General features: G+C 44.5%; 1 protein-coding gene across 1 annotated transcript in view; it reads right to left on the bottom strand.

The window, feature by feature from the left end:
- Positions 1-629: 629 nt before the first annotated feature.
- Positions 630-12,415, bottom strand: part of LOC129200993 (uncharacterized) — a 54,947-nt gene continuing 43,161 nt past the window's right edge. The window contains exons 3-4 of the mRNA XM_054812221.1: positions 851-2,683; positions 630-658 (exon numbers count right to left, since the gene is read on the bottom strand). Of these exons, the coding sequence (XP_054668196.1) occupies positions 630-658; positions 851-2,354 (1,533 nt within the window). The 5' untranslated portion in view covers positions 2,355-2,683. The remainder of the gene's footprint in view (positions 659-850; positions 2,684-12,415) is intronic.

Below are 12,415 nucleotides of genomic sequence, written 5' to 3'. Positions count from 1 at the left end.
TTTAGGATGCCTGTAGCAGTAGGTGACCATCCAAAAAGTGTGTCCCACCATCTAAGTTCTGCATCTCTCTGCGCTCTTTCAAAAACTCGGTGTATTTTTTTCACATTGTGATGAACAGTTATTAGGGTGTTTTGTCCGTTTTCCCTAATTTTTTTCAGAATTACAATCAAATCCTTGTGTTGTAATAACTGTTTCACTAAAGCGAGATTCATTCCAATGGGTATGGGTAATAATTCATGAATCAACATGTAATTGGACTGCAAAAGTTGGTGAGATGTGACTGGGGTCAAACAAGAAAAGTCACATCCATCAGTTGTAGTAAAATTACAAACACAAAAATTTGAATGATTTTTAATCTCTACGACTACCTTATCTACATATAAAGAATCACAAACAGTCCTCAAACATACACAGCCCTTACCAATATATATAATAACTGTTTTAGGGTTCTCGTTAGGATGAACCTCAAAATGGCAAATATTTTGTTCAGTATCCAGGCAAATATCTTGTGTTTCAATTGCATTACCTTCACAGACAAATCCTTGTTGTTCTCGCACGATGTAAGATTCCAAATTAACAGTTTGCCATTTTTCATTCATTTTTCGGGCCCATACTCTATGCTCGGAAGGCTAGAGTATAGTTCCATTGTGGTTCAACCCTAATGCGACAATGGGATAAATTGAGTATATAGTAGCATTAGATATAGTGAGCACAAAAGTTGTAGCTGTGTTTGTAACGGGATCATAAGTAAAGTTTACCAGGCTCCACCAGGACTGGAGTTCTTTCTCAAAATCAGTAGCACTGTCCCAAACTATTTTCCTAATTTCAGTGGGAAGAATGCCGCCTTCACCTTCTCTTATAATTGAGGCGGCTACCGACTGCATCCATAATTGAGCCTGGATACAACTAAGAGCCAAAGAGAGGTTATTCTGGACCACCCCAAGTGCGTCTGTAACTAATTTGTGGTCCCTTATATTTATTCTTTCCCATGTTGGCAATATATTTGAAAACAGCCACTGGTTAGTTCTTAGAGCCAATAAAGAAGATCGTAAGGGTTGTTGTAATTTAGCCAAATCACTAATTGAGGCAGCCAGTTTGTTCATTATTACTTCTGAATCAATGCTATTTAAAACTCCCAATCCTGTTCCCAAAACACCGGTCAAGTCTCTCCGTGTCCTTTTCATAGTAAGAGTTCGTTTCTGCAGCCAGGTGGTCCATCCCTCATATGAAATTTTTAAGAAAGGTGAACAAGCTGGTTGAATATCTGAAACATTGTTTTGCATTGACAATTCCACTTGTTTGAGAGACCATGCCGGGTTAAACAACATTTGTTGCAAGCCTGTATTTCTAATCACATACGGTCCAATTTCAAAGATTTTCGAATTAAGCGCAACAATTGGTTGGGTAGTAGGTATTATGACGTCTATTTTAAGTTCTCCCCAGTATTTGGTGTTATTTTTACCACATATTACTTTATGGGAGTATTGTACAGCAGTCAAATTTAACCAAGAGTCTAAATTTTGATTTTTACACAAAATCGGGCCATGTGGTCCAATTTCATAACTGTTTATAGGTTCAATGCGAGATTCAGTGATTAATCTGCCTCTTATTGTGATGTCATTTCCTTGTGGTACCATAAAAGAGGGGGTGACTTCACCTTTACTAGTTAACGTAAAGAGAGTATCTGTATCAGCGTGCGTGACTACTGCAACAAGCATCACTAGGGGTTTAGTTACAGCATTTATTTGGAATTTAAATGTAAGGCCTAATAGTCCTCCTGTCAATGGATTAGGTCGCCAATCGCACACCACATCAACTGGTTTAGTTAAAGTAAAATTATGCCAACAATCTCCTTGTTCCTTAATACAGGATTTGGTGATTTCAACATTATTGGTACTAGGGCCTAAGGAGTAGTTACCGACATTCTGTTGACAGCAACACGTAATGAGAGAATTTTGCTTGTTACATTTCCATTCAGTGGTGGGACAGAGTCTCATTGTAATATTAGAACTAGGGTCTAATAGATTTCCGGAGATGGTAATTGAGGAAGCTTTCTCATGAAGAGATCCTTCCATCTTTCTACATCCTACTTGAATTCTTTCTCCAATTGTTCCAGTTAAGACACGGACCCAGTCCTTTCTGTCCCGTTCCCACTCAGGTGGGTGGTAAACTTCAGATTCATGCATTACTACAGTGGCTAAATTTGGGGAACGGTCTTTGGGATATGGTCCCACACTCCAGGTATATTGGACAATAGCTTGGGACCATGGCCATTCTGTATTTCTTTGGCTACAAATTAGTGATGAAATACAAAAAAGTGTTATCAGTCTAATCAAACAATTCATAATATTCATAATTCAATAGATAACAGGCTAAAGAAACTGGTCCTTAGAATTTTTACACAGTCTAAGTTTCAAAGGTCCCTCTTGCGTAGATGTCCACTGATCTGGCGGTGCCTTCTTTACTCGAGTGTAGTGAATCCAAGGCTCCACTCCTTCTACCTTGATCGCGGTATAAGTTGTTAACAGTACCTGGAAAGGTCCCTTCCACTTTTCCTGGAGTGGTTCAGAACCCCATGTCCTTATATACACAAAGTCAGCCGGCTGCTATGGATGTACAGGCGTATCAAGAGCAAGCGGCCTGGTCAGCACAATATATCTTCTAAGCGCTTCGAGGGTCTTTCCTAAAGAAATCAGATATGTTTTTAAATCTATTTCCCCTGTTACCCTCATGTCCCCTGGGATTAAGGGAGTTTGGTAGGGTTTGCCATATAATATTTCATATGGTCTTACACCGTCTTTAGACCTTGGTTGGATTCTTATTCTTAACAGAGCTAATGGCAAAGCCTGTGGCCTTTTCAGAGATGTTTCTTGGCAAATTTTACTCATTTGTCTTTTCAAGGTCTGGTTCATCCTTTCCATTTTCCCGCTTGATTGCGGTCTCCAGGGAGTATGCAAATCCCAATTTATCCCTAGGATTTTACTTACTTGTTGGACTATTTCCGCTACAAAATGTGGTCCTCTGTCAGAAGATACGCCCAATGGTACCCCAAATCTCGGTATTATTTCTTTTAGTAATATTTTGACCACTTCTCTTGCTTTGTTGGTGCGGCAAGGAAAAGCCTCCGGCCATCCAGAAAACGTATCAATCAATACCAACAAATATCTATACCCATTCTGTCTAGGTAACTCAGAGAAATCGACTTGCCAATAATCTCCTGGGGAATTACCCTGCTTTGTTACTCCTAAAGGTGCTTTCCTCTGGTTTAAGGGATTATTTTTAAGACAAATTGGACACTTAGCTATTATTGATTTAATTATTCCTGTCATTCCTACACACACTACAGCTGTTCTCAAATTTGTAACCATAGCATCCACACCCCAATGTGTCTGCTCATGTTCTTCCTTTGCAAGCTCTGTCATAATTTGTGGGGTCACTATTATCTGATTCTCTGGTGTTACGCACCATCCTTCCGCATTTTGGGATGCCTTTAAGTTTTCTGCCAGTTGTGCGTCTAGCTTACTGTATCTTGCTTTTAAATTTGGAATTTTTATCTGTTTTACTGGTACTAATGCAAGGATACCTCGTTCTGCAGCCTCCTTTGCAGCTTTATCCGCCAATCGATTGCCTATATTTATAGCAGTTTGACCAAACTGATGAGCCTTGCAATGCATTACAGCCACTTCCTTTGGTTTCTGTACATCTTGCAAAAGTTGAAGAACTTCCTCCTTATATTTTATAGGTGAGCCCTGGGCTGACAACAGTCCTCTTTCTTTCCAGATGGCTCCATGAGCGTGGATCACACCAAATGCCTATTTAGAATCCGTCCAAATGTTTACCCTTTTCCCTTCTGCCATCCGTAAAGCCTGCTTCAGCGCCACCAATTCTGCTTTCTGCGCTGATGGATTTGCAGGTAGTGTCCCTGACTCCAATACCTTGTCGGTGGTAACAACAGCATATCCGGCTATTCGCCTTCCCTCTTGCACAAAGCTGCTTCCATCCGTAAACAGTTCCAGATCAGGATCCTTCAAAGGTTCGTCCTTCAGGTCCGGTCTGCTGGAATAAACTTGTTCAATAGTTACCAAGCAATCGTGTTCCAATTTCTCAGTAGGATTTTCTGTTGTCAGGAACATTGCTGGATTTACAATTGCTGTGGCTTTTAATTCCACATCATCTTGTTCCAATAGGACAACCTGGTATTTCAACATTCTGCTAGGGGATAGCCAGTGACCCCCCTTTTGTTCCAAGACAGTTATAACCATGTGTGGTACATATACCACTATCTTTTGGCCCATGGTTAATTTTCGGGCTTCCTGAATCAGCAGCACTGTCGCTGCCACGGCATGCAAACATCCCGGCCATCCTTTACTCACGTTGTCAAGTTGTTTAGAGAAGTATCCCACTGGTCGCTTCCAGGATCCCAGCCGTTGCGCCAGCACTCCAAGGGCCAGATGTTGCCTCTCGTGAGCAAACAGTGTTTTTGTCTTACCGGCTTGGCTCCAGGTTTTAAAGGCACCTTTACCGGTTCTGCCAGTTTGGATCATCCTGGAACTTCACTTGCCCATACCAAGGGAGTGACTGCATTGTCCACCGCTTCTGGCATTTGTTCTTCTTTGGAGGAATTCTGTAACATAAATACTCTCGCCTCTATGGCTTTTGATTCTGGTATTAGTAATCTGATTTCTCCATCTTTAAAAATTATTTGTGCATCTAATTTGCTTAATAAATCTTGTCCCAATAAGGGCAACGGACATTTGGGCATGTACAAAAATTGATGTGTTTTACCTACTATTTTCCCAGCTTAAATTTTAACGGTTTCAAGAAAGGCCAGTTCTCTTTTCGCCCCGTCGCACCAACACCCTCTGCTGATTTATGGCTGAGTTTCACTTTACACATTTATTATTCTCAGTCAAGATTGCCAGAATTTTTCCCTCCCTTTGCATTTGTCTGACTTCTTTTTCTTTTTCTCTGTTGTTATACACAGTCCAGGCTACTTCAAGCATTTTACCTAAGTCTCTGGACTCAGCCCCTTCCAGTTTCTGGAGTTTTTCTTCTAGGGCTGATTGTCCCATAAATATAGAGGCCAATTGTATAGCTTCTTCCGTGGTGGTTTTTGTTTGTGGTTTTGTTTGTGGGTTGTTTTTTTTTTTGTTTGGTGTTGGTTTTGGTTGTTTTTTTTTGGGGGGGTCCAAATTAGTGTATTTTCTAGCAGTCACCTTCAGTCTTTCCATAAAGGCTGAAGGGGACTCATTTAATTCTTGTCTCACTTCATAAAGTTTAGACCGATTAATTGCTTTTGGCATTGCATATCTATCACCAAACAAAATCCACTTCTGAGATCTAGTCAGCATCCCTCTGGGTCCCGCTTGATTAGGGTCCCACTCAGGATTTGTGGATGGAAAATTCTGGTCTGCTGTCCCTTGTATAATCCCATTAGCATGAGCTCCTTCTACTTGTTTTCTGGCCGTATTTAATACCATTTTCTTTGCAGTATCTTCCAACAAAATATCCAATATTCAACCAATAATTCAACATCATCATCTTCAAATTCACGTTTAAGACACCGTTTACCATTATCACAAGCTGAGCAATCTTTTTCCAAATTTTATCAGGTTCCTGCCCCTTTAATGCCATTATCGCGGAACCAGGTGAAAACAATTCACATTGCCTTTGCCATTCTGGATGATTTCGCAATGTGAAAAACAGATCTACATATGCCATTTCGTTCCATTTACCTTCCCTTTTACAAAATAACATTAATTGCAAAATGGTGTTATATTGCAATGTCCCATTTTCCGGCCACTTTTCCCCATTTTCTAAAGTGTCTAGTGGCCACCAATGATGACAATATTCAATCAACTGTTTCCGAGTCAAAGGATCAACATTTCCCAGATCTTTCCAGTGCTCCAGAATGCATCCCAGTGGTGTTTTTCGTGGGCTTGGTTTCTTACTCGGAAAAGTGCCCATCTCCCAGGGACTTAGTGGTTGTGATTGTGCACTATCACAAGCACTCAGTCAGAGGGACCCCAACCCGTGTTAGAGCTCCCTCAGGGAATTCCCCTGCCACCGGAAATCCCAGGGATTTCTCCTGCCACCAGAAATCCCAACCTTGGAGGCTTCCCCTCCCCTCTGGGCCCTGCTCCACAGGCTTTCGCCTAGCAGAGACTTTTCCCTGAGACGTCTCTCCAGCCCAACTCTGCGCAGCTTTCACCGCGCCTTACGAGCAGGCCTCCCGTGCTCTTCGCGTGGGCCTGTCCCAATATGGGCCTGTCCCAATATGGGCCTGTCCCGATACGGGCCTGTCCCGGAGCCACGTGGTCCTTACATAAGGTACCTTCACATACTTCAATTAAATGAGAATGCCTTTACCTCTCCCAGGGGTCTTGCTCAAAGCTCTTCGGTCCGGGGATCGGAGGTTCTCCCCGAGAATTCCCCGGTGCCGGCTGGAGGTCCTGCGATCCCACGGATCCGTCGAGGTTCAAAAGCAGTGTCCCACCTGGGTCGCCAAAACTGTCACTGAAATCCGGGAATAAACCTCGTAACACCAATGTAGTGTTAAAAGGTAGGCATTCTTTATTGCAGCGCTGGATGCACGGGGGATAGCTCCACCCAACGTGCATGCCAGGTAATCACCAACACACAGGTTATGTAGCATCAAAACATACATATTCATCGTTTTTCTCAGAAAGGGCAGTCCTATGATAATCATTTCTTGGAATCCATTTCCATATTCTCCTCCCCGTCACACATGCTCAGTGATTAGAGTCGGTGGTCCTCAAGGGGTCTCTGGTGGTCGTCAGTGGTCTTGCACCTGTGTCCGCTGGATGACCCTCTTCTTGCAGGCATGCGCAGTGTCCTTGCTGTGGGTGCACCTGTCCATAACAACTTACTTCATAAGATTAATATCTCTGAACCTATTGTTCAGTTTGGTAGGGACTGTATGTGGAACGTAGGAGCATTGTACCTTGCCATGGTCAGTTAGCTTCATTACTTATTACCTTGGTTACAAACTAATTATCTCAACCTGATCCTATAGTTTCTGTTTCACGGCCCCTATCCCACGGTTACAGTCCTGTTGGCAAGAGTCAGCTGGAAGCAAGGGACATGGTCTCAGCAGCCCCACAAGAACTGGATGCTGTTGTCCTTCTCTCGCACCAAGCAGCATCCCTCTCTCCTGCCCACATCTCTGCGTGTCCCTCCTGACCTGCTGAGGATCAGTACCACCCTGCACCTTCATCTCCAAGGTGGGAACAAGGAGCAGATCTTCTCTGTCCACCTAACCTTTTTCTCTTTAGCCTGGGAAGGACCTGAAACGATCCTATGTTTAGGCATGTCCACCAGCAGTGGAAGATCAGTGCTGAGCAGAGCCGCCGCAGCTGCCTTGCCGTGCCGCTCAGAGGCAACCTTCCTTCCTGCTCCCATTCCCCAGCATCTCCTTGGCCTTCGGGCAGCTTTCAAAGGTCACAGGCAGGCAACGCCGAGCCATGGGAACGCCCCGCTCCTACTTTCTCCCTAATATTTCCACAGTGAGTAAATCTCCATCCTTTTAGGGCTCTCAAATCTATTATTTTTACATTTGCAGTGGATTCCCTGGCCCTGTTATTAATGAAAACCTCCAGGAAAGCTCCTCAAATACAGCTTTGACTTTCTGCCCAGGACCTGTGGACAAGGGGAAAAAAAAAATAAAAAATAAGGCAACATTAATAAAGCAGGAGGTTTCTATTAAGTCTGAGGGACTGGACACGCTGGCTTTCTTGGATGCTGAAATCCTCTAGTGCGAGCTAAATCTCATACACTTCATTTTCCCAATCTCTCCTTCAATATATTTTAAGAGAACATTGCTAGTAGCAGAGTAAATAATGCCCTAACTGCAAACGTGGGGTCTGCAGGGTGGTGTGGGGTCAGCCTATGGGCTGTGGCATTCTCCACTGTGCTCTGCTTGTGGTCTCAGCCCTCACTCCGTAATCAGGGGGTTGAGCTTGAAGAGGTTTTAATTAGCCGCGAATACAAATAACAAGCAATTCCTTGGAGGCTGGGGAAGGAAGTGGGTGAGCTAACGTTATGGAGATGTGCACTGAGTCACAAAATAGGCAAATCAACGAGCTCTGTAACCAACACCACTATATTCCTCACCCCCTGGCTTTTTAACGAGTAAGATTGGGGTGTTAAATTCTGATTCGCATTATACGAGCAACCCATATTCTCTAAAGTTGAGTATTAATCTTTTTAATCCTTTTTGGCCTCTATTTTCAATGGGTATTGTTTTTGTCTTACCGGATTTGTTCCAGGTCTAAGGATAATTCTTACGGGTTCCGCTCTTCTGGATCTACCCGGGACCTCATTAGCCCATACCAAAGGTGTCGCTGCATTCTTCACCTCCTCGGGAATTCCTTTGTTAGTCTTCGGTTGTTCCTGCCACATCAAAACTCTTGCCTCGATGGCTTGAGATTCAGGGATTATGTATCATCGCTCAATTGTCTTTGATAAGTATTTAACAGAATAAGTCACCCCAGTATCTACAAGAAAATCTATTTTCCATTTCCCCAGCTCTACTGTAGCCAGGGGTTCTGCTGGGGAGGTTTCCCCCGGTCCCCTTCAGGACTTAGTTCAGGGGAACTGACGTGGAAAGGCAGCTGCTTCTTGATCGTATGGTGCCTCCTCCAGAACCTCTGCACTGACAGGAATAGGACCCCTAAAACGGTCCTTACTCTTTCCAATGTCCCAGTTCTTTCCAATAGGCACACTGATGATCTCCTAAGGTATCCCTGGTTTTTTGTGCTGGAGGGGCCTCGCCTCTCCCCCCATAGTATTGCCGTCCTCCCCTGAAGTTGCTGTTTGCTGACGCTCCCTGCAGTGCAGCTCTCAGGTTACCCTCTCTTTCCCTGTCTCTCCGTGCCTGTCTCCGCTCTCCTTCGTTTTCTCCTTGCTCTTCTCTAACTTTCTGCTCTTGCTCCCTGTTATCAAAACCCAGCCATGCAACCTCCGACATCTCTCAGTAATTCCAAATCCTCCTCCTCATCACGCCCGCACTTCAAACCCCGTTGCCCCGTACTACAAGCAGAGCAACACCTTCACAGCCTCCCGCTGCCTTTTCCTGCTTTTCTAATGCTGATGCCAGGGGGTCTTGCAGGGTAAACCCACAGTCCTTCAGCCACTCAGGATGATTTCACAGGGTGAAATACACATCAACATAAGGTACCTCATGCCATTTCTTCTCCCTTCTACAAAACAACATCAATTGTAACATTGTCCTTTTATTCCAAATTTTTATTCTTGGGCCATTTTTCCTGATCATCCAATTTATCCATCGGTCACCAGTGATGATAATATTTTATCAGAGTTCTCTTATCTGTTACACCTCCCGGTGAACCTTCTGTTTCTTGCCAGTGTCTCAGTATGCATCCTAATGGACTCTTCTTCAAGATTCATCCGCTCTGATCGCTTCTCATTTTACTCGTTTAAATGTCTATCTTGCCAACCACGAACAATCTTTACTATTTCGGTAGCACGCTCCTTCTTTTCCCAAGGGGTCCACACTTTACACTTACTTAGCACACTCTACGGCTGTCCCAGATTGCATTCACAATCTCTGTTTATACCATAAACGGTCAAAAATAATTATTGGTTTACACTTTTTTTCAGGTTGTAAAAGGCAATATTCTGGTTCCCACATTTACCAACAATTCTACTTCAGGGGCTGCACCATTCAGATTTTTAGTTAGTCTTTTAACACGGCAATAAAGGACATCCAAACTTACACGGCAATGCTACTATTAATCTAAGCTAATTACCCACAATATTGGGCCCCCTTTACCAGGTTTCCTCAAACTTTGTGTCTTTTTTCTAGTTCACACCCAAGGACTGTTCCCCTATTTATGGCTTCTCTTATCCCGTTTCTACATTCCAACTCATTTACTAATTGTTTTCTTTCGTACTGGAGCATGAGAGAGGCGAAGCCTGAGTTTGTGGGGCCTGACTCAAGTGTTGCCAAGTTATACGTTGTGTTTTAAAATTGGTCTAGGCTAATTAGTTTCCCTTATTCATTCCTTTTTGAAAATCAGAGGCTGTGTTTACCTTGCCGTGGAGTAAAAAAGTCACACGAGTGCCTTGGTACCAAGAAGCCACCTCAGCATAGTTGTGGGGTTCTCCTCTGCATAAATTCACCTGCTTCCTAGTAGACACGGTGCTGCCCAAGCTCGGGGGTTTCCAGTGCTCAACCCAGCTTGGCCTGAGCCACATCAGGAGTTTCTACCCTGTGCAGCAAGAATTTCAGAAACTTAGGACAAAGCGTTCCGTCCCTGCTGTTCTGCTCACACATACCTTGGTGTAAGAGAGATTGGTAATTGGCAAGGAAAGAATTCCTTGTTGATTTGAGAAATCTCAAGGTGACCCACAGAGAACCCAGTCATCTGGAGGGTACGTCCCTACTGAGCACGTGGCCCGTGGACTGAGCTGCGAGATAGGGAAGCTCCTGATGTCGGCTTCAAAGCAAGCCTCTTCCATCTGGTTTTGCTCCAGGTGGCTGCTTGGTTGCCATTTGTTTTCAAAAGACACTAGCACTGGGAATTCAGCTTGGGGGCTTGGAGAGGGAGAGAAGAAGCAAGCATGTCTTTCCCAAGGGCAACTGCTTGGTGCTGGGAAGGACGCCCCTCTGTAGCAGCGTCAGCGTAGCTTACGGGTGATGCAAAGCTGAGAGGATCTCCCAAGTCAGTGCTGCAGGAACGTGGCAGTTTGAGGACCGTGTTACAGCTCTTCTTTTGCATATCACTGTTGCTCAGGCAGGGTGAGAGCTTTGGTTTCCATTCCTGTTATCTCCAGGAGGAGACGGCCATGGGAACCACCGCTGCTTATGCAGTTCTGTGCATAATAAGTCTGTGGCATGAGAAGAAAGATTTGGAAGACTTTTTTACTGCCTTCCAAATGATTTTGCATGCTCAAGTAAAAGAAAATCATCTCAGTTACTGAGACTGAATTAAGTTTTTATTTTCCCTCTCCTTCAGGCCCATCCGAGGAAAATGGAGGAACAAATTGTATGGGGGACATTTGGGAGTTGAGGGGGTGTAGATGTGAGATGGGGTTTTTTTTCTTTTAATCGCTTTAAGACTTGAGTTACAGTAAGGCAGTTTTTCATCTGCTCTGCCAGTCAGCACAGTAAGCTTATCTGAACATCCCACTATTAGCCCAACTGAGCTACATGAATGTCACATTTGCAGTCGGTGCTTCCATTTCATTGGACTGTTTTACTGTTTTACAGCATAGCTCTGCTCTGAAAATGTTAGAGACTATAGCTAAAGACTGAGAGAAGCTAATGGATGCTGTGTGCTTTTTTCCAACTTAAAGAGCATGGACAAGTTCAGAAATTTTTGATAGAGGTGATATGAAGATGAATTAAGAACATAAATGAATTCAGGTGGAATTTCTCTGTATCTGCTAAAATGCTGCCTTTCTTCTTCCCCTTGAGGTAGAGTCCATTTAGTGGAAGACTGTTCTCTAAGTACTGGAGACCTTGAGCGTGAACGGTATCTTCTGGATGGGGCTGCCCTTGCCCTTGAACAGTGATAACCATCTGACCTTGACCTGCAACGATTGTTACGACTCTTCCCTTCGTCTCTTCTTGGATATGGTGGCGATCGCGAGTGGGAACGAGAGTGGGAACGACTAAATGAGTGAGAGCAGGAGGCAGTGTGGGAGAAGCACTGCAGGGAGACTTGGACCTTAAAGAAACCCAAACAAACCGACGAAAACAATAGAGGAAGTTAATTCAAACCAGTCCCTGGGCTGGGAAAGAAGGCCTAAATCTTGGGGGACCTCAAGTCTGGTGGCCTCCTGGAGAAGAAACAATTACCGTGAGAGTTTTGGTGCTTCTAGAGAGCAGTGCCTGCCTGGAGTCTGGTCCTCAAAAACCTTTGCAGAAAGGTATGTTGTGAAGGAGCAGCAAAAGAGCTTGCTAGTGACTCACACCAAAGGAACTCACTCGGGGGGAAGACTGCTGCCCCTGCCCGGTTTTGGTTGGGAGGTGTCTGCAGGAATGGTGGGCTGGCTGGTGTCAGGTGTTTCAAAGGTGCTATGTGGCCACAGCACCACTTTGCATGGCAGAAGGTGACGTGGTAACTTTTGGTAGGCTGATGATAGGGGTGAGACAGACCAGCTGTTCGATGCATATTTGGCCTTTCCCAGGTCTAGAGCAGCAGCAGCAGCAGCAGCAAGCTATAAGGCCTGACAGCTTGGGAACGACTGCTCTGAGTTCTGCGTCAGGTTTTGCCACCAGGAGCATCTCATGACACTTGTCTCACCCCTGCCTCAGCATCCAGGGCCACCTTGGCCCCAAGTGTCACTGAATGGACAGGCAGCCTTGTGCCGGGTACCGCTGCAAGGCTGGGAAGTGGCAGTAACTCCTGCCCCTAGTCCTGCCCCA

This window comes from Grus americana, unplaced genomic scaffold (genome assembly GCF_028858705.1).
Source record: "Grus americana isolate bGruAme1 unplaced genomic scaffold, bGruAme1.mat scaffold_749, whole genome shotgun sequence".
Classification (NCBI taxonomy): domain Eukaryota; kingdom Metazoa; phylum Chordata; class Aves; order Gruiformes; family Gruidae; genus Grus; species Grus americana.
The sequence above is the reverse complement of the archived record's forward strand: the minus strand, read 5'-3'. Positions and strand labels throughout refer to the sequence as shown.